The 20507-nt window shown below is 46.1% G+C and overlaps 1 protein-coding gene across 2 annotated transcripts in view; it reads left to right on the top strand.

The window, feature by feature from the left end:
* The window catches only part of PLEKHO2 (pleckstrin homology domain containing O2), a 29455-nt gene extending 18707 nt beyond the window's left edge, over nucleotides 1–10748 (top strand). Inside the window, exons 4-7 of one of the 2 annotated variants that reach the window (XR_012630426.1) lie at nucleotides 761–865; nucleotides 3442–3540; nucleotides 6018–7996; nucleotides 9768–10748. Coding sequence is in view for 1 of the 2 variants with exons in the window: in XM_074880526.1 (XP_074736627.1) it covers nucleotides 761–865; nucleotides 3442–3540; nucleotides 6018–7253 (1440 nt within the window). In the remaining variant the exon portion in view is untranslated. Of the gene's footprint in view, nucleotides 1–760; nucleotides 866–3441; nucleotides 3541–6017 lie in introns of both variants that reach the window. The other variant, XM_074880526.1, reaches the window with a different exon arrangement.
* The last annotated feature ends 9759 nt before the right edge of the window (nucleotides 10749–20507 follow it).

Genomic DNA, 20507 nt, shown 5'->3' with positions numbered 1-20507 from the left:
CAGTTCTGTTCTGCAGAGCCGCAGGAACAGGGAAGCAGGCAGAGCCCGCTGCACACAGCCTTCCCGTTGCTTGCAGCCTGGGGGGAAGTTGGAGATAAAGTCCTTTATTGCATCTGAACCAGAATAAAATGTCTTGGACTTTCAGACTGACTCTGTATATACAGTGTGACCATTTCTCTCTGGTGATGAGCGATAGGATGCAAGAAAATGGAATGAAGCTGCATCAGGAGAAGTTCAGAGTGGACATTATCAAAAGGATCTTCACTGAGAGGGTGGTCGGTCACTGGAACAGGCTCCCCAGGGAAGTTGTCATGGCACCAAGCATGTCAGAGTTCAAGGAGCGTCTGGACAATACTCTTAGTCATATGGTTTCAGGTAGCCCTGAGAGGAGCAGGGAGTTGGACTTGATGATCCATATGGGTCCCTTCCAACTTGAGATGTTCTATGATTCTATGAACTCACTGCTGCTCTAAGAGCTATTCCGAGTGTTTCACAGAAGGAAGAAACTCTTACTTTCTTACTACTTTAGTTACTAGTTTCAAAAATAAAACTAGAGCAACAAGCTGTTCAGCATAACAAAATCCTGGTCATGGGAGCTATGAAGTGAAGCACTTGACAAAGCACAGAGGAATCTGTAATTTAAACACAAGCTGGAACTGGATGTTATATAGAAACTGAAGTGATACACAGAGAGCAGAGAGCTACCTCTCTGGTCCTGACAAGGAATGCTCAGGCAAAAATTGTCTCTCTGCTCTTGCAGGTTCATGATATCAAATTTCAAGCTCCAACTTTGGAAGAAAAGGAATCATGGATAAAAGCTCTTAATGAAGGGATCAATAGAGGCAAAAACAAAGTATTTGATGAGGTAAGAGAAACAGTCTTCAAAGTCCTGTATTTCTGTGTCAGTTCTCATCCACTGCTTTTTTAACTGAAAGCAGAACTTGCCCAGGCCCTTGTGCTCCCTGTCCTTCCTGCATGCCAGCCATGGTTGAAGGAAAGAGAAAAATAGTATTCAAGGCAAATCAGGTTGCATCCCTGCAGGCTGGGAGCTTTTAGCCACTTCAGTTCCCAGCCTAAGGTAGAACATGTAGAGAGCCCTTTGCACAATCCTACATCTTGCTGCCTTTCCCTCTCTCCTGGCCAGGCTTAGATGAAGGGAGGCAGGGGCAGCTGGTTGAGTGTGCTGGAGGGATGGTCTGTGCTGCTGAGAGCTAACATCTCACCCAGAGGTGCACGGGGGCACAAGAGCTCACCAAAGTCAGTGGGAGATGGTCTGGTGGCTTCAGCAGGTTTGGGATCAGCGAATGCAGGGGTGTTCCCCAATCCTGACAGAAGCGGCTGGTGCAGAGAAGCAGCTGCAGCGCTGAGTTGTGTAAAGCTGGGGCTGCAGCCCAGAAAGACTCGTCTTCCCTGTGTTGCTGTGATCCTCAGCACCAAGCAGCCTGGTAATGGAGGTATTTGGTTAGGACATAGCCCAGTCTTCAAGACTGGAAAAATCTGAAGTGACTCAGTCCACCAGCTATTCCGCCTGCAGTCTGGAGAGAAGTCTGGTGGAAAGTTACTCCATGGCCCCGGCCAAACCTGACTGGCTCTCAGCTGGCCCCAGCACACCTGCACTCTCAAATTCTTCTCCCATCCTGCTGCACAGAGGGAAGGATGAAAATTGCACATTCTAGAGCCTGACTAACCTTGCCCTGCTCCCTGTTAGCTGGTAAATCAGCCCTGAACCAAACCAAAGGAGCAGCATCTATTCTGCAGTTGTTTCAGTAACTGAAAGGAAGCTCACAAAACCACCATCATGGGAATGAAACAAGAACAAGGGGACGAAGCAATTGGCAAGATCTGTTTAGCAATGGAAGCCAAAGCAATGAGTAAAAGTTTTGAGAAAAAGGCTAAGTGCTGCAGGTACGGTGCTAGAGATAGAAACTCTGAGAGCTTGGGCTTTGCTTTTATTCAGCAGAGGGCAAAAGCAGGAGGAGAGGCTGGAACATGCTCCTTTTTTGCCTCGGCAAATGGCACTCAGTGTCAGTTTTTTGCTGGCAGTGGGATGTAGCGGTTCCTCGGGCCCTTGGACCGAGTGGGAAGCAGCACGTGGAATTAAAGGGACCAGCCAGGACTAGCAGTAGCCTGAGAAGATAAAACCCAGCAGCAGAGAGTTTAGCAGCCAGGTCTTCTCTCATGTTTCAGCGGGTGGGAGATGTGATGTCCTGTAATGCAGTGCTGCTCAGCCCTTGCTGGAGGGACCCCACACCAGCTCAGAGCTGCCCGGAGGGGCCCAGCACGTGGCTCACCGGTGGGCAGTGAGCTCTGCACACCCCCTCGGCAGCACAGCAAGGTGGGATCTCAGGTCACCTCCCTGCCCTGTGGCCTGGGGTTATCCTCCTTACGAGGATTCGGGTTCTCAGAGGGAGCCAGCCTCTAGTTCTCATTCATTCCAGTAAGGATCAGACCTCAGATTTAAAGCATTTCCACAGAAGCCAGGCACAAGCTAATGGGTCAAGCCCTCAGCTGGCTTGGATTAGCTGTTCTCCACTGAAAGAGCTGTAAAACCACTCTGCCATATCAACCATGTATTGGGACCCATTTTTCCCTTTAAATCCTATTTCACCCTCGCCAGCTTTCCTATTTTACAAACTTGTGGTACAAAGGCCAGCAAACCAAGGACACGCTGACATTTCACCATCCCCGGTCACTGGTGTTGCCCCTCTGTGTGGAGCAGGCTCCAGCCCTCAGCCATCGCAGCATGGGTGGGCAGTCACAGAGCCAGCACAGAGAAATACCTGCCAGGGGGCTGGGACCTCCCTCCCCACGTGTGGGAGACAGTGGATTTCTCATCTGATTCCAGGAAATAAATTTGTTAATTCAGCTAGAGTTGCTATTAATCCAGGTCACTGCTCACACCTTCTCTTCAGGATCCTGCAGTCATTAGAGCTGTAGAAGGGAAGGTCTGTAACGAAGCGCTGCTGATACAGTTCACAGCCAGGTCACAGTTATTAATGAGCTTTCACCTCTGAGATGGCAACAGCGATTTCGGTGCTGTGCTCTGCCACATGCAGGAGCTGGTCCAAGCCCAGGCTGCAGCGAGGACAACAAAGCTGCCTTGTGTCCTTCCTTCCCTGCCCCTTAGGTAGAGGGGAGGTTAGCCGTCACAAACCTCTGAAAGTTGGATGCTTTGCTTTGGAGTGTCTGTTAGATTTTGCTTTGGAGTGTCTGTTAGATAAACATGGCTCTATATAGGACAGATACCTTAAATATCCATCACGTACACGCAGGGCTTTGCAGGCATGCTGTAACTAAGGTCTGAGGCAAAGACTGTAGCGGTGAAATATTCATCCAAACGCTGCATCCCTTCATGTGTGACAGTGAGAACTTTGCAGACATATCTTGAGAAATTAATGACCCTCTTCCTTTTTTCTCTCCCTCCTCCTCCCCCTTTTAAAGGTGAAAGTAGACGAGAGCCTTTCCTTGGACCACGTAACTCGTGACAGAGTGAAAATGACCCACGGACGCAGGCCACCCACAAGAAGTCACCTCAAGGAGGTAAGTGCACCCCCCTGGGGTGAGCCATCTCCCCAGCTGGGATCACCAAGAGCTGATCCTTCCACTTAGGTACAAAACCCCAGGGCAAACCCCAGGTACAGACAGCCCAGAGAGAGCTGACAAGGGAAACAGCTTCCTCTGGGAATGACTGCGCCAGCACCTCTCTAACGAAGCGCCAGGTTCCCATAGATCTGTAGCTGCTGCAACACGTTACGATATATTTAGCCTTCCATAACTCAGGAGCTTCTTCACCGTCTGGTGAGAGCCCTTATAGTTTCACTTTAATCAGAAGAGACTGAAGCTGCTATATTTATTTTCTAAGAAGTGATGATTTTGTAGCCACAGTGGTCTAAAGGTAGAAGAACTGCATGGTCTGTGGGGAGAAGCTGTATTTTTTATTAAGCTAACTGGAGAAAACAGACAAGCTTTCAAGCTTACAAGCCCTTCCTTAGGTCTGAAACAGAATACATTATTCTCCCAGGCAGTTTTATGGACTAGCCTGTCTGCTCTTAACTGATTTTCTGGGTCTGTTACTTAAAAAAAAAAAAAAAGAAAGAAAGAAAAACCACCACAAAATAAACCTGCAGTTCATTTCCATGGGAGAGGTTCTTACTAATGTTTGATTCCTGTGATTTATGAAAAAATTTCCCCAGACAGATTGATATTTTAGCAGAGCATTAATCTCAACCAAGGAAGGTTTTTAAATCAAATCTTCTTTCTTCAAACTTCCAAGACTCTGACTTATGTGCCTGCACAGCACTCAGATGACCCTCGTGCAGAAAATGAGATGCCCTGAGACTTTTTACTTTGCATAGAAATGGAGGGAGAGTGTATCTTCCAGAGAAATGCATGGGAATGAATCATAGATTCCCATCCACTCCTCCAGAAAACCGCAGAAGAAAACATGACAAAAGTCACAGCAGCAATAGTGTGGATTCTCTGTTGCCTAATATGGGTCTGGTAAGGTAGGAAGCCCTTCCCTAGGCACTAAAAAGCTCTCTCTCCCCTACTCAGCTCACTATATTTATGAGATACCTCCAGTATTAACATCCGTAAGGCCTCTCACCTTCAGCCAAATTCAGGGAGAAACTAGCTTACAAATTCAGAAGGAGGAATGAGGGGAAAGGGAGGGGATAGAGCCTGCAGAAAGATGTGTATCACGGCTGCTGGCTGCAGTATCGTGAAGGAAATGGGATGAACGATGATTTTCAGTGTCAAAGCAGGCCAGGTGAGGACGGGTCAGGGCCAAGCCGCCAGGATGCAGCTTGCCTCCGTCTCTCTGATGGGCTGGAAAGACAAAGAGAGACTTTAACTAAACTCTCTTCACTGCAGGAGTCTGGCCCTGGCTGCAGCTATGCCTTTGTGTGGTTTTGGGTTCTCTCACATAGGAACTGTCACCGCATTTGTCCCTCTGGGGCACTGAGCTTACCCACTGCAACGTCTTTACTAAGTCCATCCTTTTTAGGAAACCCCCCCTACTAGAGTGATTTGCACACAGTCTGTGGTTTGAAGGAGGTTTAACCAGATGAGGCTTGGCCCCAGTGAGACAGGAATGACATCAGGTTGGAGGAAGCAAGCAGGAGGCAGTGGTATTACAATAGTATCCCTGGCCAAGCGATCTAAAGATCAACTTGTTTTATATGGTCACGTAACAATAAGACAGTCCCAGAAGCAGAAAGCAGGTGTGCTTTGGGTAGACATGTTGTAAATGAAGGGAGTAGAGGGTTCCAGCTACCACAGAATAAAGAATTAAAATATGGCAGAGCTCAATGCTTAGCACTGACAGGAAAACTAAGAAATAAAGTTATCGTGGTACAGACTTTTGAGATGTTCTTCTCAAAGGAAGTAGTAAAATAGGTTCTGTGCTTTTGTCCTAATTCTTGACTGCTTATGGTTACTGTCTTTGGTATTCTCATGCAAGTTGCTGCACTATCAGGCAGAAAATAACTTGGCAGCAAAATGCTCATGACGTTCACGTAACGTGTTGGTCTGGGGAAAAAGCAGGGCTATGCAGAGGGATGGAAGTGCTTCACGGTGCATTCAAGATTTACTGCAATGTACGTGATTTGACACGACTTTCTTGTTTGTTGGGTGAAATGTTTGGTATTTGTGATTATCATAGCTCATTGAATTTTAGCATAGCAGATCACATTGGGTTTCACTTATTAGATTAATGCTGGTAGAGCTGGCTGCTGCTCTTAGAGGGTAGCACAGGGTGGTGCTGCATGGAAGAAGTGCAAGCTCCATAGATTGCTCTTGAGCTATAGAAAAAGCTGCTCTTAAGAGCACTGATTTTGTGGTCAGATTCTCCTTGCAGTTTCAACAGATTTAAGTATAAATAGGGTGGATGTGTGAAACAGCAACTCCTCGCTTGCCATGCTGGTTGTGAGGGTCTTGTATTTTAACTTGAAGTTAAAGGATGGAGCACAGGATTAACGATGGGATAGATGTTGAAAAAGTTCTCTCTTGTGTTTCAGGCTGCCAAGTCTACATCAGATGGTATCCTGCGACTAGATCTGGATGTAGTAGACAATGGACCACCAAACTCTGATTCCACTATCAGCGAAAATGACAATGCGCCACCTCAGAAAGAAACTCCAAAGCCGCCAATGCCACCTATAAAACCCACTGGCACAAAAGAAAACCAAGATGCAGAGAACAATGTTCCTGACCAGGAACATAAAACACCTCTGTCTCCTCCGATGCCTCCAGAAAAGAAGCTTAAGGGAGACATAGCATCAAAGGACAATGTAAATGCCAAGGAGAAGGACTCCCTAAGTCCAGAGGAGAATGTGGAAGGATCCCAAGCACCAGGTGAGGAGAACAGAGAGAACCTCACTGAGGTCAGCAACAGGGGTGTAGCAAAAGCTCCAATTCCTCTTCCTAAGAGTGTGCCAGACAAGCTAAAAGTAGCTTGGGACCAACCAGTCCCTGATCCTAAAAACACAGACTTGAAATCATCAGGAGGTAGTAGCAAAGACAACCTTGCTGAGATTGTCGCTGCAGATGTTACAAAGCCTCCTGTTCCTCCTAAGATTCTGTCGGAAAAAATGCTAGCCACAATGAACTCCAGCCATGGTGACCTGGAAGCTGAGGGCTGCGAAGACCTGGAGTCTGGCAGCTCCAAGCTCCCGGTGAACGGGATCGCAGCCAGCGAAGTAGCAGAGTTCACATCCCCAACAGTTGAAACTGAAGAAGGAAATGGGAGAACCTCTGCCGAGAAGGAACAGCAAACTTCAGCAGAAGAGACAGAGACTTCCTTAGCTACAGAAACAGGCAATGAGAGTGTACAAGCAACTACTGAGAAGAAAGAGTCTGTAGAAAGCACTTCAGGTCTCAAACTTCGCAGTTCTTCTCTTGGAGACTTGCTGTCTGATTCCAAAAATACACAGAGAGCACTTCCAGGCCAAGGTTTCCTGAAGGATTCCCATCATTGCTTAGCTAAAATGGAGGAGAAAGTTGCTAATGAAAGGGAAAAGGCAGAAAAACTTCTGCAGAAGGTTTTACGTGAAGGGTTGGAACAGGCCCAGGAGGGGAATGGACCCCCAGTGATGGCAGAGACATTGCTCAATGAGGCAGTAGAACAACTTCGGCAAGCTACACAAGTTCTGCAAGAAATTAAAGGTCTTGGAGAACTGAAAAAAGAAGCAACACAGAAACAGAAAGAAAAGCAAAAGGATCTAGTGACTCTTTACAGGAGAAGTGCTCCCTGACATACTCTTCAAAGAGACTTCTTTCTCAAAATCAAAGCTAAACCTTTGCCATTTATGATTTATACCATTGCTAGGCCAGTGTTTAAAAGGTGGTGTTTTGCTGTGCACACACCATGTTTATGGGACAGAATTGAGCTTTCAGTTATAGCATCTTTCTCTCTTTCTTCATGCTGTACATACCAGTCCAGTTCTAATCCTCTTAGCACAGCAGAAGGTTACAGGACATTGAATGGTTTCGAAAATGTGAATGCTCTCTGAGGACTCTGTCCAAAGTCCTTTCAATGGATCAGGCCTTAAAAATTCCTGGTAATCAAACCAAGCCAGATTTCTGAAAGGAGCGGAATGGCTATTCTAGCAAAAGCCCCTGTCTATGTGTTTACAGACAAGCAGATCCCAGATTGCACTGGCACCCATCGGGTTTTCCCAGTTAAATCATTTAAGGGTAAATGTGGTCAGTGTTTGTTCACTTGTTGGCAAGGTTTCCCAGACCACCTGGTCCAGTGACATCTAGGAATGTAAAGATGTATGGTTTAATCTTCTCCAAAGATACTCATAAAACCACATCCACAGTTAAAAAGTGACCTCACACAGAGGCAAATAAAACTGGCCAACTCCTGACTACAGGGAGTGTCCTCAGATCTGGAGCAGCTGTATGCAGGCACTCTTCTGAGTCTGGCTGTGCAGAGCTTTAGGTGTGCTAAGCACTGCCTAAGTGAACGCAATTCTCAGTGCATCATTGCCAGGCGAGTATTAATTGTTCCTGTTTCATTAATAGGGAAATTGAGGCAAAGAGGTTACACTTGGTCTTTGAAGGAGCGTCTTCTAGAGCACAACGGGTTTATTATTGAGCACCATACCTATCTGGTAACTGAATCCCCTCATCATTGTTGGGAACAAATAGCCAGGCGTTTGGAGAACTTGTGTCCAGGAGATCCCCAACAGCTTCCTAAAAGAGCTGTCGCTAAGAAGCTTTAGGGATGTGTGTTCCCTTAGCTGTAGGCTCGCTCCCTGTGTTGTCCCGGGATGTTAACTGACAGGAGCACGCACACAGGCAGCGGGTCTGGATAAGATCCCTCTTCCTACTTAACACGTCTCTACCTGCTGTGTCCTGGCTAGCCTGAGAGCCATGGTTTGGCACAGACGTCAGTAATTGGAGTACATGGAGGGAAAGGCATTTTGCACGCACAACTCTGGGGCTGGTCCCAGTGGCTTAAGTATATTAAAATAAAAATGCATCGCTACAGAAGGGTCTGAGGAAGGCGCTGCAGAAGGCACCAGCACAATTCCCGCAGCTTCCCTGCCCACCTGCTGAAAGCAGCCACAGTTCCTGTGGTCTTTAGTGATTACAGCTGTGATAAACTCATGTCTTTGCACCGCTGCTGTATAGCCCGGTACATGAGCTGGGTCCCCTCCCCTATTCTCTATAGTTGCTCCGAGGAGAATCATATGACAGCCCAGAGGGCTTCTCCTTGACTTGAGCCAGACTCTGGAAGCACGGAAAAGGGCGATCTTCCCAGTCTGATTGTAAGGAGTGGCATGCTACCTAAGCTTTTTTCTCTTATTTACCAGCACTGCTCTCTTAGCTCACCCATTTATTTTTCTTCTGTTCTTTCTTTCGTAATTCCCCAAGTTCCACAAGGCTGCAATAGGCTGCAAACACCTCCCATAGCAGCAGTCCAGTAAAGCTTCATCTGAGCATCTTCTTAGGCTAGGCAGTGGGCACTCAGGTCTGAGCACAGAAATGTTGGCTTTGGGCTTACAAATATCCTGGTTTTCACCACCCAGAGCCAGCAAGACAGTGACTAGAACTGGTGCTTCTGCTTCTTGATTAAACCAGCCTTGGTTTCAGTGGTCTGTCCCCCTCTCAAGACAGCCATAGATATCGCATGGGAATTCACTTGTTATTCTCTCACGTGGAAAATTCTACACAGTCAAACACTCAGGGCTCAGGTGCCAAAAAGCTTTACTTTTGAGTCAAAAAGTTTCTGATGTCCTAAGCCCACTCACAGGCACACAGCCTGGAGCACACTCTGGATCTGTGTCATTTGCTGCTGTAGATTCAATGTGAACCCTGGGTCTTATTTGCCTTTCCAGACATACTTAGGACAAGGGCTAATAACACAGACAATATTCAGTGCCTATCTGCTATCGAAATGTATTTTTCTGCATGTGCACTTTTGTTTACCGAACACTGTGTGGTATGAATGTGAGCTGTCAGAACCTGGCGTGCACTGGAAGTCGAGGGACATCAGCTTCAGAGAGCAGGCAGGCTTTTGCAAGATGCAGTTCTGTAACACGAGATGAATCAGATGGGGAAAAAAACAGTTCACACTAACAGGAAGATACACAAACCAGAGCAAACTCTGGGTACAGGTTTAAGTCCCAAAACTGAAGCTAGTCCTAAACTCCAGAGTGGATAAATCAAAGCCTGGAACAGAAAACCCAGGAGAATGAGAACAGGTTATCGGATAGCTCAGTCCCCTAATTTATATACAAATGCTTTTGCTCTCACAGGTGTTTTCTCGTGGTGTGTTCTACGGATACCCATCTGGCAAAGCGTTGATGAAAATACCCAGACATCCCTATCTGTTACAGCCAAACCTACAGGATGTGCTTATATTTACTGTATATTTTTATATTATACTGAATATTCTAAAGAATAAATGTCTGACATTTTACTGAATACCCATCAGTAAGAATCCTAACAGATAAAAAACCCTGTATCTGTTAGGAAATGGCAAGTTAAATCCTTTTACAAGCTACAGCTAATTACTATATTTGCTGTACTAACAGAACTTACTAGATTTGTATTATGTCTTGTAAATAGGTATAACTTAAGTGGAATCTCTGTAGCACCCAGTAACTCTACTGCTGAAACCGCTATGTTAGAGACTCTTTGTTTTTAACTATTTTTTCTAATAGGGTTAGCAGTTCATCCTAAAATGTCTAGCCCAGCTGTAAGACTGATTCACGTGGACTTTGCAGGAAAAAAACCATCATGTTCCTTCTGCAGTTTTCTCACTTGTTCTTCTCATTCTGGTCATGAGCCAGGCCCAGCCTAGGGCTAGAAACTGCCTCCTGGGGTGTTCTTACATGCTCCTCTGAAAATGGCAGTGCTGGCCAGAGTCAAAGACGGGATCCTGGTCTGCTCTGACCTCGTGCAGCAACTCCCATCTTCAGTGTACATCCTGCCACCACGCACTTTTGTTTAAATCTTCTTTAAACTTACATTTAAACTTACATCTAATTTCTGGCTGCACTAAGGCTGGTTTTTTGTGCCTGAAAACCCTCTAGGCATGGAGCACTGGGGTGTGAGTCTGTATTTTGGGCTGTGCCACCAGTTTACATGTCTGTGACAGGAAGGAAGTGAGTTTGCAAGCGAGCAAGTGTGGATGACTATCTGAAAAGCAGCTGCTGCAGCCCGTAGAAAGACAGCACTTTGTCTCCTGCTTGTAAAGAGCTTTGAGATTTGGCAATAAACCTCTCTTTTAAATATCAGCTGTTTAAGAGCCATTTGTCCTGAACAGGAGCAAAGAAGAGCCACCAGGAGCGGCACATTGTGGCTTTGCTGTGGAGGAGGGCACGCTGCAGAGGCTGTGGTCAGGCTGGGGTGAGCTAGATGCTGTGCTAACCACAAACCCAGAGGAAGGAGAAGCGCCGGGGGCTGTGGCTGGCACGGAGCTGGAGCTGCTGCTGCACACTGTGTAGTTCCAGAGTCATCCCTGCCCGCCAGCTTGGCTGCCCTGGCCAGAAAGCATGGCCAAGGCCAGGATCTGCTCCAGCTCCTTCTGGAAAGCAGTGGGAAGCATCCCCATTGCTGCAGACCTCACCAAGTACAGTCTCCAGCAGTGCTGTCTGGGCTGCCCTTGACACCTTCATGTGGACTCTTTGGTGTCTACAAAATGTGGAGCTCACTCAGCAGTTGTCCCCTCGGTGGTGAGCAACACCACAGCCTTGTTGCTCTGCCCAGATGCCAGTAAGCTACAGGAAGATAAGAAGCTGGTACCATAGTGACTGCTTCCCTTCTGCGAAAACTGGGTAGAAACTGGTCAGTAGGTTCAAAATTTATGAGGAAGCAGGGAAAAGAGTGCAAGTATATGCACCATCCTATTGCACAAGCTTGGCTTCATTTGGGTAAAAAAATGTGCTTAGGAAACCTTCTAACCCCTTGCTGGGAAGGGGGTTGTTCCTCAAAGGAATCTCCAAGACACAGGGTTGATTTCTACAGATATACTGTAGAGAGAGGCACTCTTCCTCTCACACTAAGAAAACAGACAAGACTCCACATTTTGGCCTTAAATTGATGCTGGTAAGGAAGGGTCTAGCACTATGTGAAACATGATTTAAAAAAACACAGAAGAAATCATAGATAGGACTGGCATATGAAACATTTGCCTGACTGCTTTTAATTCAATGGATAGTCATGGGTTACCGGTTCAAAGAGACTGTGTTATCATGTAATCTGAAATAGAAAATGCAGGTCCTAGGTTCCATCCAGTGATCCCACAGAACTCAATAATTTGCAACTGAAAGAGAGCAGAAAGAGCTCTTCCAGTCCCAGGGTGCCAAAAGATTTACTACAGCATTGGCTAGTCTACTCTGATGACTAATTATTCTTGCTATTAAAAAATGTGTGTTTTATCTTAAATATGAGTCATCAGCAGTGAAGCTCTCCAACATTTCCCCTTTCCAGCTTAAGAGTTAGAAAATTTGCAGGCACAGAAGATATCCACTGCGTTTAGAGAATCGAGATCCCTGTTTTGTTATGCTATGCAAGTTCACATACTTCAGAAAGCCAGTGCTTAATTTATTCCAGGAAACTTAGTCACCGTGTTCTTCTAGCTCCTTACCTCACAGCTAAGCAACCCACAATATTCCTGTGACAACCACTGACGTGATGTTACAAAGCATTAACGATTTCATTCTCAGCAGCAATCCTGCTGTCCGAGATCAATGCGAGGTACTTTAAGCCATGTATTTTCCATCCCCTCCTGGGTATCAGAGACCCAGTCCCACCAGTTTCACTCCAGAGAGCAGCTGGAGGCTTAGCCCTTGCATGTCCTGCTGTGCAGCCTTAGTCCCCTCTGCCTGAGCTAGCCCGGCTTGGCAGTTCAGAGGTTGTAAAACACAACATATGAGGAAACAGTGAAGGAATCCTACCTTAGTGCATCTTTGCTAAAGATGATACATAAAGCACATGTATTTACACCTATAGAAAAAAAAGAGAACTCTGGAAGATTGCAAAATGCCATTTGTAAGAAGTTATTGCAGGAGGGATGGCTGTCAACAGCTTATCACATCGACCAGGTAAAGGGAAAAAAAGTCAGCTTCATTTGCAGCAAAAAAAGATTGAAGACTTCTATTTAGAAAAGTCTTCCAGGCCAGGGTGGATGTATTCTACAATGGGGTCCCCAAGAGGACCTCCATCACTGGGATTTCTTAAGAGCAGATAGGCAGGGAAGGTGGGTATATGTCACCCTCTTCCACATGGAAAGGTGGATGAAGCTGTTGCCTGAGTTCCTTCCCAGCCATATGATTTCTGCAGGACATTGGCAGAAGCCTCAGCAACCAGACTCAGGGGCTAATAAACTCCACATGCTATTCAGGTCTTTAAACCCTGTTTTCCCTCTCACTGGAGAGCTGTGGGATGACAAATGTCATGCCCTAGAAGCCCCCTGCAGACCCTGCTCACACCTCCTCTGAAATCTGCTCCAGATTTCAGTTCTCGTCTCTCCCCACTTTTCCATCTCATGCCACTTCTCTGCCAGAACAACCAATTCCTAGAAAGCTTGGCGCAGTGTTGATAGAAGCTGTCCATAAGTTTTAGTTGTGTCACTGCCAAGAAAACCTCCTTATTCCTCACCCCTGTCGGATTCACGAGCTGATTTCTACCTCCCCATAGGGGATAAGTTTACGCTTTGGAACATGGGCATTTTTCAAAGTCAGGAAATGAATTTTAAAATTATTTGCTCAAAATGAATGAATGGAATCAAAATGCTGGGAACCCAAGCTAGGACTACCTCCATTTTTTTTGACTAACAACACTATTGGTGGTTCTTTTACAGCATCTTCCAGTACGAAGACCTGAAGGCCGTGAATGAATTCTGCCTTGTAGTGCAGCCAGGAGAGAAAGGGGAGCTTTGCACCAAGCAGAATGAAGGCAAAGGCACAAAGCATTGAAGAGCCAGGCTCCAAACCCCTTCTTCTGCAGCAGATACTTTTATTTTTAATTGGTGCAGTAGTGACATTTTGCAGCAAACTTTAGATGACCTGAACATTAGATGACCAGATTAAGTGCTCCCAATAACAGCAAACAAACAAAAAAAAAAGAGCCAGTTCTAAGAATATGTCCTTTGATGACTTTTCTAACCCTTAGCAGGGATAGGAATGGGCCTCCAAATCCTGTTTTCTTTGGGTGATATGGCAGTTAAAGCACTATTACTCCTAGCCCATAAGCAGATAAAAAATACTGTGCAAATACTACAGATAGCTGTTAAATCTACCATATTGTTCATCTAAAATGAGAAATAAGAACTTGAAGTATTCTGGAGATGTTCTGGGGGAAAAGAATAAGCCATCTGGAGCAGAGACTGTAAGGGGGTGTACTGGAGTAAAGGTCAGAGGTAGGAAGAGGGCAAGAAGTGGGGAGGTAATGCTAAGTACTAGCTCCCATTCATGGGTAAAGATGTGACATATATGCAACAACAACAGACCCCAACTCTCCTTCCCCTCAGAACTACACAGCAGGGTTGTACCCAGAAATGATGATATTTGAAAGCTGGTTACTGGCTTTCCCTTAACGTTTATTGAAACATTTAATTCCCTCTTGTTCTCTAAATAGTTTCAGATGCTTGGTGAAATTTTAAACTATATTAATATTTTTCCCTCCCACCCAAAAAAAACCTCAAGTAGTTTTGGAGGAAAATTATTTTTTCCTTCCAGAGAAACCTACCTTGCACAGAAAAAAATGCTTAAAGGAGAAATGCTAATCAGTTTTAGATGCAAGTTATCTAGCACACCACTGCACACTGGGATACTTATCACTGAAACTGATAAAACACTAGAAGATCTCCAAAAGTCCAACAGATATGCAAGCCAGCATGACTAACTGGGTGAGTATCTGTGCAAACAAAACTGCAAGTTCCTTGGCTATTTCATTCGCAACAAGAAGTCAGTTTTGAAATACTGGCAAAATACTCCGGGTTTGTTTAGACCACATCACCATGACAGCAAAGCACTGCCCAGTTCTTCATGTATTGTACGTCTTTGCAAGAAACAGTGGTGAAGAGGAAATGAAGCTCAAAGGAAAAAACATGGCCAGATGTCACATGGGAGATCCCAGAAGATACAGAGTTGAACCTACATAGTGTGGTGCCAATCCCCAGCACGTGGATAACCCTCCTGTCCAAGCGACAGAGCCTCTGATCAGCTCTTTCTCTGGAGCAACACTGAATTTTCAACGGCATGGGTTGAATTTCCTGAGCAAGGCAAATAAATTCCATTTGTTTTCGAGTGCCAAGAACTAATGAACTTCTAAAAGGTCATCAGTTCAAACAATAGTTATGTATTCAAAAGACATTGCTCTCATCTTAGCCACAGTTTTGCTCTTCTATCCAGGCGGGTTCAAAACCACCCACCTCCAAGGGTGGAATCAGGGCCTCACAGGAATTGCTGGTGAGACATTTTCTGGCAAAACATTTTCAGGGCAAAACAGCAACCCAAAACCATTAACAGAGGACTACAGATGTGGAAAAGTGTCCTGTATTAAAAAAATGTACAAAATAAGCTTTGAAAAGTTGACATTTCAAAAGGGGACAGTTTTGCTCTGCAGCATGAAAACACAATTTCAACACTCTAGTTAATTTACAATTTTTAAAGCAATTTACCCTAAGGTTTTTAAAAGTACAAAATTACATATTTTGATGGAGCTCCTGTTATTGCTTCCTGTCTGCTTACAGAGGTTTTAAAATTTTTTTATTGTTTTTCCTTGCTCTAGATAGGGGAAGAGAATTCAAACCCTTGGGGAAGCTGAGAAGATGGGAAAGGTCTTTCAGTCCGACCTGGGCAGACAGAACAAGATCCCTGTGCATTTCATTCCAAATGGGGCACAGGGATCCAGCCTGGCTCCTCCGCTTCTCCAAGGAGCATAGTTTCATTCTCAGATGATCCAGTCAGGCCACGGGCTGTGGTCCACTTGTTTTGGCTCAAGACAACAGTAGCTGCACAGGTACAGGGTTGTTTTTTTTAAATGTGGCTGTCACTGCCTGGAGAGAAAATGCCATTTTCTCAGACAATCACAGTAAACTTACTGATGTCAGAAGAAGCAGTCCCTAGGACTTCTTTAAGGAGCCTGGCCTCATTCCTGTGACAAGTCTGCATTCCAGCATGTCATGTTCTTCTGGTAAGCAGCTCATTCAGAATTAAAGTATTTTCAGTGCTAAACACAAGAGAAGTAAATTCGGGGGCTTGCAGCCAAAGCCACCATTCCTATAGAATAGAAAGAGCACAGGCTGTTCTCTATAGCTCAGCACGCTCCTGCTCTGCTTGGGGAGGCAGAGGGTAACCTCCGCAGCAGCCCCGTCCCGGTAAGACATCGCCCCTGTGGACTTATGAGACATGTCAGCAGAATAGGAGGAATTCTTCGGCCTCCGAATCAGGACCCTTGGAGGTCCCCTCCCATTCACCACAGTGAATAACAGCAAATTGAAATGCAGCCACTGCCTACCCCAGTTTCCTGGCATTTAGCAGACACTTGCATCAGCTATTTATCACCAGTCTTGTACTACCCAGAGCTCCCAAATATTGCAACAAACTCCTTTAGGGAAGACCATGGTATCTGCATATGACACCATTAATACCGTGGGAATAGCATCTGGGTTTGATGATGTAATAGCCACAGACTGGTTCTGCACAAATACACTGGTGAGGGGAGCCAGCCCTTTGGATTTTGACCCCAAATTCTAGATTCATCAAACAGTGGCCAACAGTTTATTGTTTTTTTCCAGAGCGGCTAGGTGCTCGACTGAGTTAGTGTGGCTGTAACTCAGCTGTGTTACAAGCCATCTCTAGCAAGAAGGCACTGGAGCAGGAGGTAATTGAGGGTTGGCTCCCAGAGGGAATTTTCCCTTAAAAGGATAACTACATTGTCATGATGAAACCAGCCTGCTTCCATTGCCCGCAGAGCTTTTTGCAATCACGGCTGCCAGAGCTGGGAGCGGTGGCGAGTATTAACAGCAGACAGCTAGGAGCAGCAGGGCAGTGGCTGCTCCTTAAATGCCACAAGAACCCCGGCCTCTCTCAGCCATGCTCTCCCATGAAGGGCAGCAGGACATGCTGGCAGCCCCAGAAGGTCACTTCAGAGCCATGTAACAAGAGCCCAACTCCTACCAAAAGAAACCTAAAAGTGAGGGATTGCAACCAAAGTAACCAGCCTCACAAGAAGTACTTGCACTCAAAATCAGCAATATTTTCAGAGAGGGGCAGGCAGGATGCCAGCTGAAAGCGTACCAAGGCCATGCAGGAATTTTTCCAATTAAATATTTTTCCACCAGAAAATAACTGAAACCCCAGCTTTTCATTTGAGAGGCTGTGGAATGATTGTGATCAAAGCTCTTTAGATGGGATCAAGGAGAATGATCAGAGAGCAGAACCCTAGGGTGGCCTCTCGCCCAGCAGCAGGCTGCTGAGAAGGGAGAGCCCGGTTTAAGGCCAAGCTGTCCTCTGGAAGATTTAGACCAGTGACCTGAATCTCAGCTTCCCATAAGCCAGAGGAAACTGCCTAAACTCTAACACAGCCCCTGCTCCAGGCCCAAGATTCCTCCTTGTCCTCTGGACAGCCCACCCACCTGGAGCTTTGCACTGTGCTCTCCTGTGCAGTGCAGGAAGGGCTGCACTGTGGGTTTTACATGGAATGAGACTGAAATGGGAAAGGCAGGGTTTGGCCCAGCTGTAGTGGCAGGCACCAGTTCTCATCTCAAAGCTAAAGCCTCCCTATGCAGATTTTGGGTGAGGTTTTCAAATCTGACTCATGCTCGTGCGGTCTCTAACACAGAACAACCCACCCATCATGCTGCAAGAGAAGGAACCAGGACCCAGTGTTTCGCTGCACCCTGACGAGCGGACAAAATATGCACAAGTGAGCAACAGCCAGGCCTCAAGTGAGAAGAGACTCCTGAGCTGGCAGTACAACAAAGGTTCACACAAAGTAAAACACCATCCCTTCCTCTGAGGACTAGCAGCCTACAGAAGCCCATGTAGTTATAGGCTTTATATTACAGTGGGAGGTCAAGGCACGGGACAGAAGCCCAGAGGGCTGGTGAGACAGATTTCTGGTCACCAACAAGCCATCATCGCTGGAAGCAGGATCTCCTAGCACTGAGCACCTTTAAGAAACAGATCATCAGCAACTCCCTCCAGACCACAGCGGTCAGCTCAGGAGCTGCAGTAACTCTGCAGCTGTTCCCAGCTCTGCCTGGTGGTTGCTTCATCTTGTCCCAGCCCGTTGCTACCCCTGTGAAGCGTCCACTTGAAATAGTCCCATTTCAGGAACTCCACAAGCAGCCATGGAGATTTAGCACACTTCCTCTTAGCTTTAGGGGGAGAAAGCTTTATTTCTTAATCAGTCTTTCTCTGTAGAGAGAAGTATTAAAAGCTTTAGCAGGGTTAGTGTGTTAGTGCCGATAAACAGAAACTCATCCAGAGATTAACAGCAGAAAGCTGGAGAATTATAGGTGGCTACAGGCACAGACTGGTTGCCATTTGGCTTTCCTCTTCTATGAGTAACAGCATGAAAATGAGTCAGGCTCTATAGCTGAGTCACAGCAAGTGAATATGAACTTCCTCTTCAGACCAGGAGAACCTGGGCAGGTGGAAGAAGAGCTCTGTATATTCTTCTGCCCTAGATAAACACAGCACGGTGTGTCCATGGAGCTGTGCAAGTCCTGCTCCAGGGCCTGGGATCTGCAAGCCTGTCCCAAAGGAAGACCCAGTGGTGGAAACATGATAAACATATGACAACATCTGCCTTCTGTTTCCTGTGCTCTGCACAGATTATGTCTCTCTGCAGATAACCCTGTCCTTCTCAAAGAGAAAGCTGGGGTTTGTGCTTTTTAAATGCTACTGAGACCAGCTACAATTTGAATCAGCTCATTCTATATCTGTTCTCAGACCACGTGCATCACCACATCTCAGCATCATCGGCTAGACACTCAAGCAACGGGATTACACATCTGCCCAGGGTTGTTTTTTCCCTCATCCCTCCTTCTACCAGCCAGAAGCAGGACAAACGCCTTCTGCATTCACGTGTGCTCTCTCCACAAACAGAGTGGAGCTGATGCCCAGCTGAGCTCCCCCACCTCCTCTCCACTGATGTCATTATTTTCCATGTTGCTTGTTGTGCCCAGATGTGAGAAAGCCCCTGGAACGCAGCAGCTCGTGTAGGAGCTGTTCCTGCACTGATCACCAGCGGCTCTAGCAGCAGACTTTAAAGGGAAGCCTGGTGGGCTGCAATAAAATAAAAGTCATCAGCCTGCGATTTGACATCAGCAGAGCTCCTTGGAGAGCACATGAGTCCGGCTGCTGTCCCAGCCCCCTCCCCCTGCCTCCAATTCCAAGACCATGAAATTCCTCATTAGGCTTGGAACAAAACTCTTTCGGTGCACTTGCATGTGGCTGGAGGCAGAGACAGATGTTTCGGGCTCTGGAGGAAAATTGCTGAGAGAGAAAAATTAAAGGCTTCCAAAGCTGCACTGCTGCTTCCTGACAGTGTGCTCTCCTGCTCCTGTTGCACACCATGGTTTACCATGGTCTCCAAGAAGAAGGGACCGATGGCATCACAGCTTAGCGACCCTTTGCTTCCACTTTGCTTTTATTAAGTCCTCAAACATAAGATTTTTTGTTTCACTTCAAATTTTGCATTGAGTCCTACAGCATGATGTAAGAGCAGCTCAGGGCTACTCTGGCAGTAGGTTTCAGCACTTCAGGTTTACGGTTATAAAATCCTACATCTCAGCTGCACTTTTGTCCTGAAACAGGCAGGGAAGAGATTGCCTTTAGGAGCCAGACAGTCCTCAGAGGCCCAGGAAGCAGAGGATCCTCCCTCTTTTTACACATGCAGGAAAGAGAGAATAAAAACATTGCCTGCAGGCATGTCAGCAAGGGGATTAGGTTTCAGTGTCCGATTATGGCTTGGTTTATACGATGCAACCATTCCCACCTCCCATAACCAAACACTTGCTCAGCTAACCATCACATTTGAACCAGGGAGGGTTAGGACCCCAGCTCCATCACACCATTTCTCAAATTCAAGAAGGATTTTCTGCCCTTTTGATCCTTCCCTGCTACACTTTCTTTCCTTCACAAAGTAAATGTTTTAAGAGTGTCCTAGTCTTATATTCCTGGTTTTGAAAGACCAGCCTCCACTCTTCCAGTAGGGTGTACAGTTCAAAGCAAGGCCGGGATGACCACCATGACCTGATCTTCACTGTGAAACAGAGGTTGTCACACCAGTAAACTCCCAGCTACTGCTCAAACCTCTCATGCATTAAGAGTGTTTAAACACAGTGGGCTCATATAGAACTTCTTCAGCAAAGCATCACAGAAATAATGGCTTCCTCCCCCATATGGTATTTTGCTAAGATATAATTTAGGTACAAGTGATACTTAGCAGGTATTTTTTTTGCTTCTCATGTATTCCTGCAGGATAGATGTCAGCCCAGTTCTCCACAGTTGGAAGGAGAATATACTGAGTTGGAAGATGTAGTGAACTCATGTCAGCCAGATTATGTGAAGGTCAGAGATCAACAGGAGTGACCTGATCGTCAGGAACAACCGTGGCCACTGTGCTAATTGAGTGTAAGCTTCACTTTCAAAGCTACATAGAAGCTTAAGCCCATTTGTCTTTTCAAGGGATTTAAAGGCCTATTGGCTTTGGGAAGTGAGAGTGACAGGAGAGGGGAGTTCAAAATCACCAGTCGAAACTTCCAGTTGCTGTTAACATGGACTGACCTATCTGTGTCAACCCCATGCAGCAGCATCTTGCCAGGCAAGACTCACTCACCCACCCTCTCTGACATTTCCTGGCTTCCTCGAGACTTTTCCTTAAAAACAAACAAACAAACAAACAAACAAAACCTTCAATTACTCTGAAGTGTTGTTTCCTCCCAATCTCATAACACTGGATTGTTCCTAAGACCAAAACAGAGAACATCACTTTGTGATACAGGCTGCTTCCTGAGCTAGGAGCAACAGCTCTGC

The sequence above is a fragment of the Strix uralensis genome, chromosome 11 (genome assembly GCF_047716275.1).
Source record: "Strix uralensis isolate ZFMK-TIS-50842 chromosome 11, bStrUra1, whole genome shotgun sequence".
NCBI classification, from domain to species: domain Eukaryota; kingdom Metazoa; phylum Chordata; class Aves; order Strigiformes; family Strigidae; genus Strix; species Strix uralensis.
This window is presented reverse-complemented; position numbering and strand designations above follow the sequence as displayed.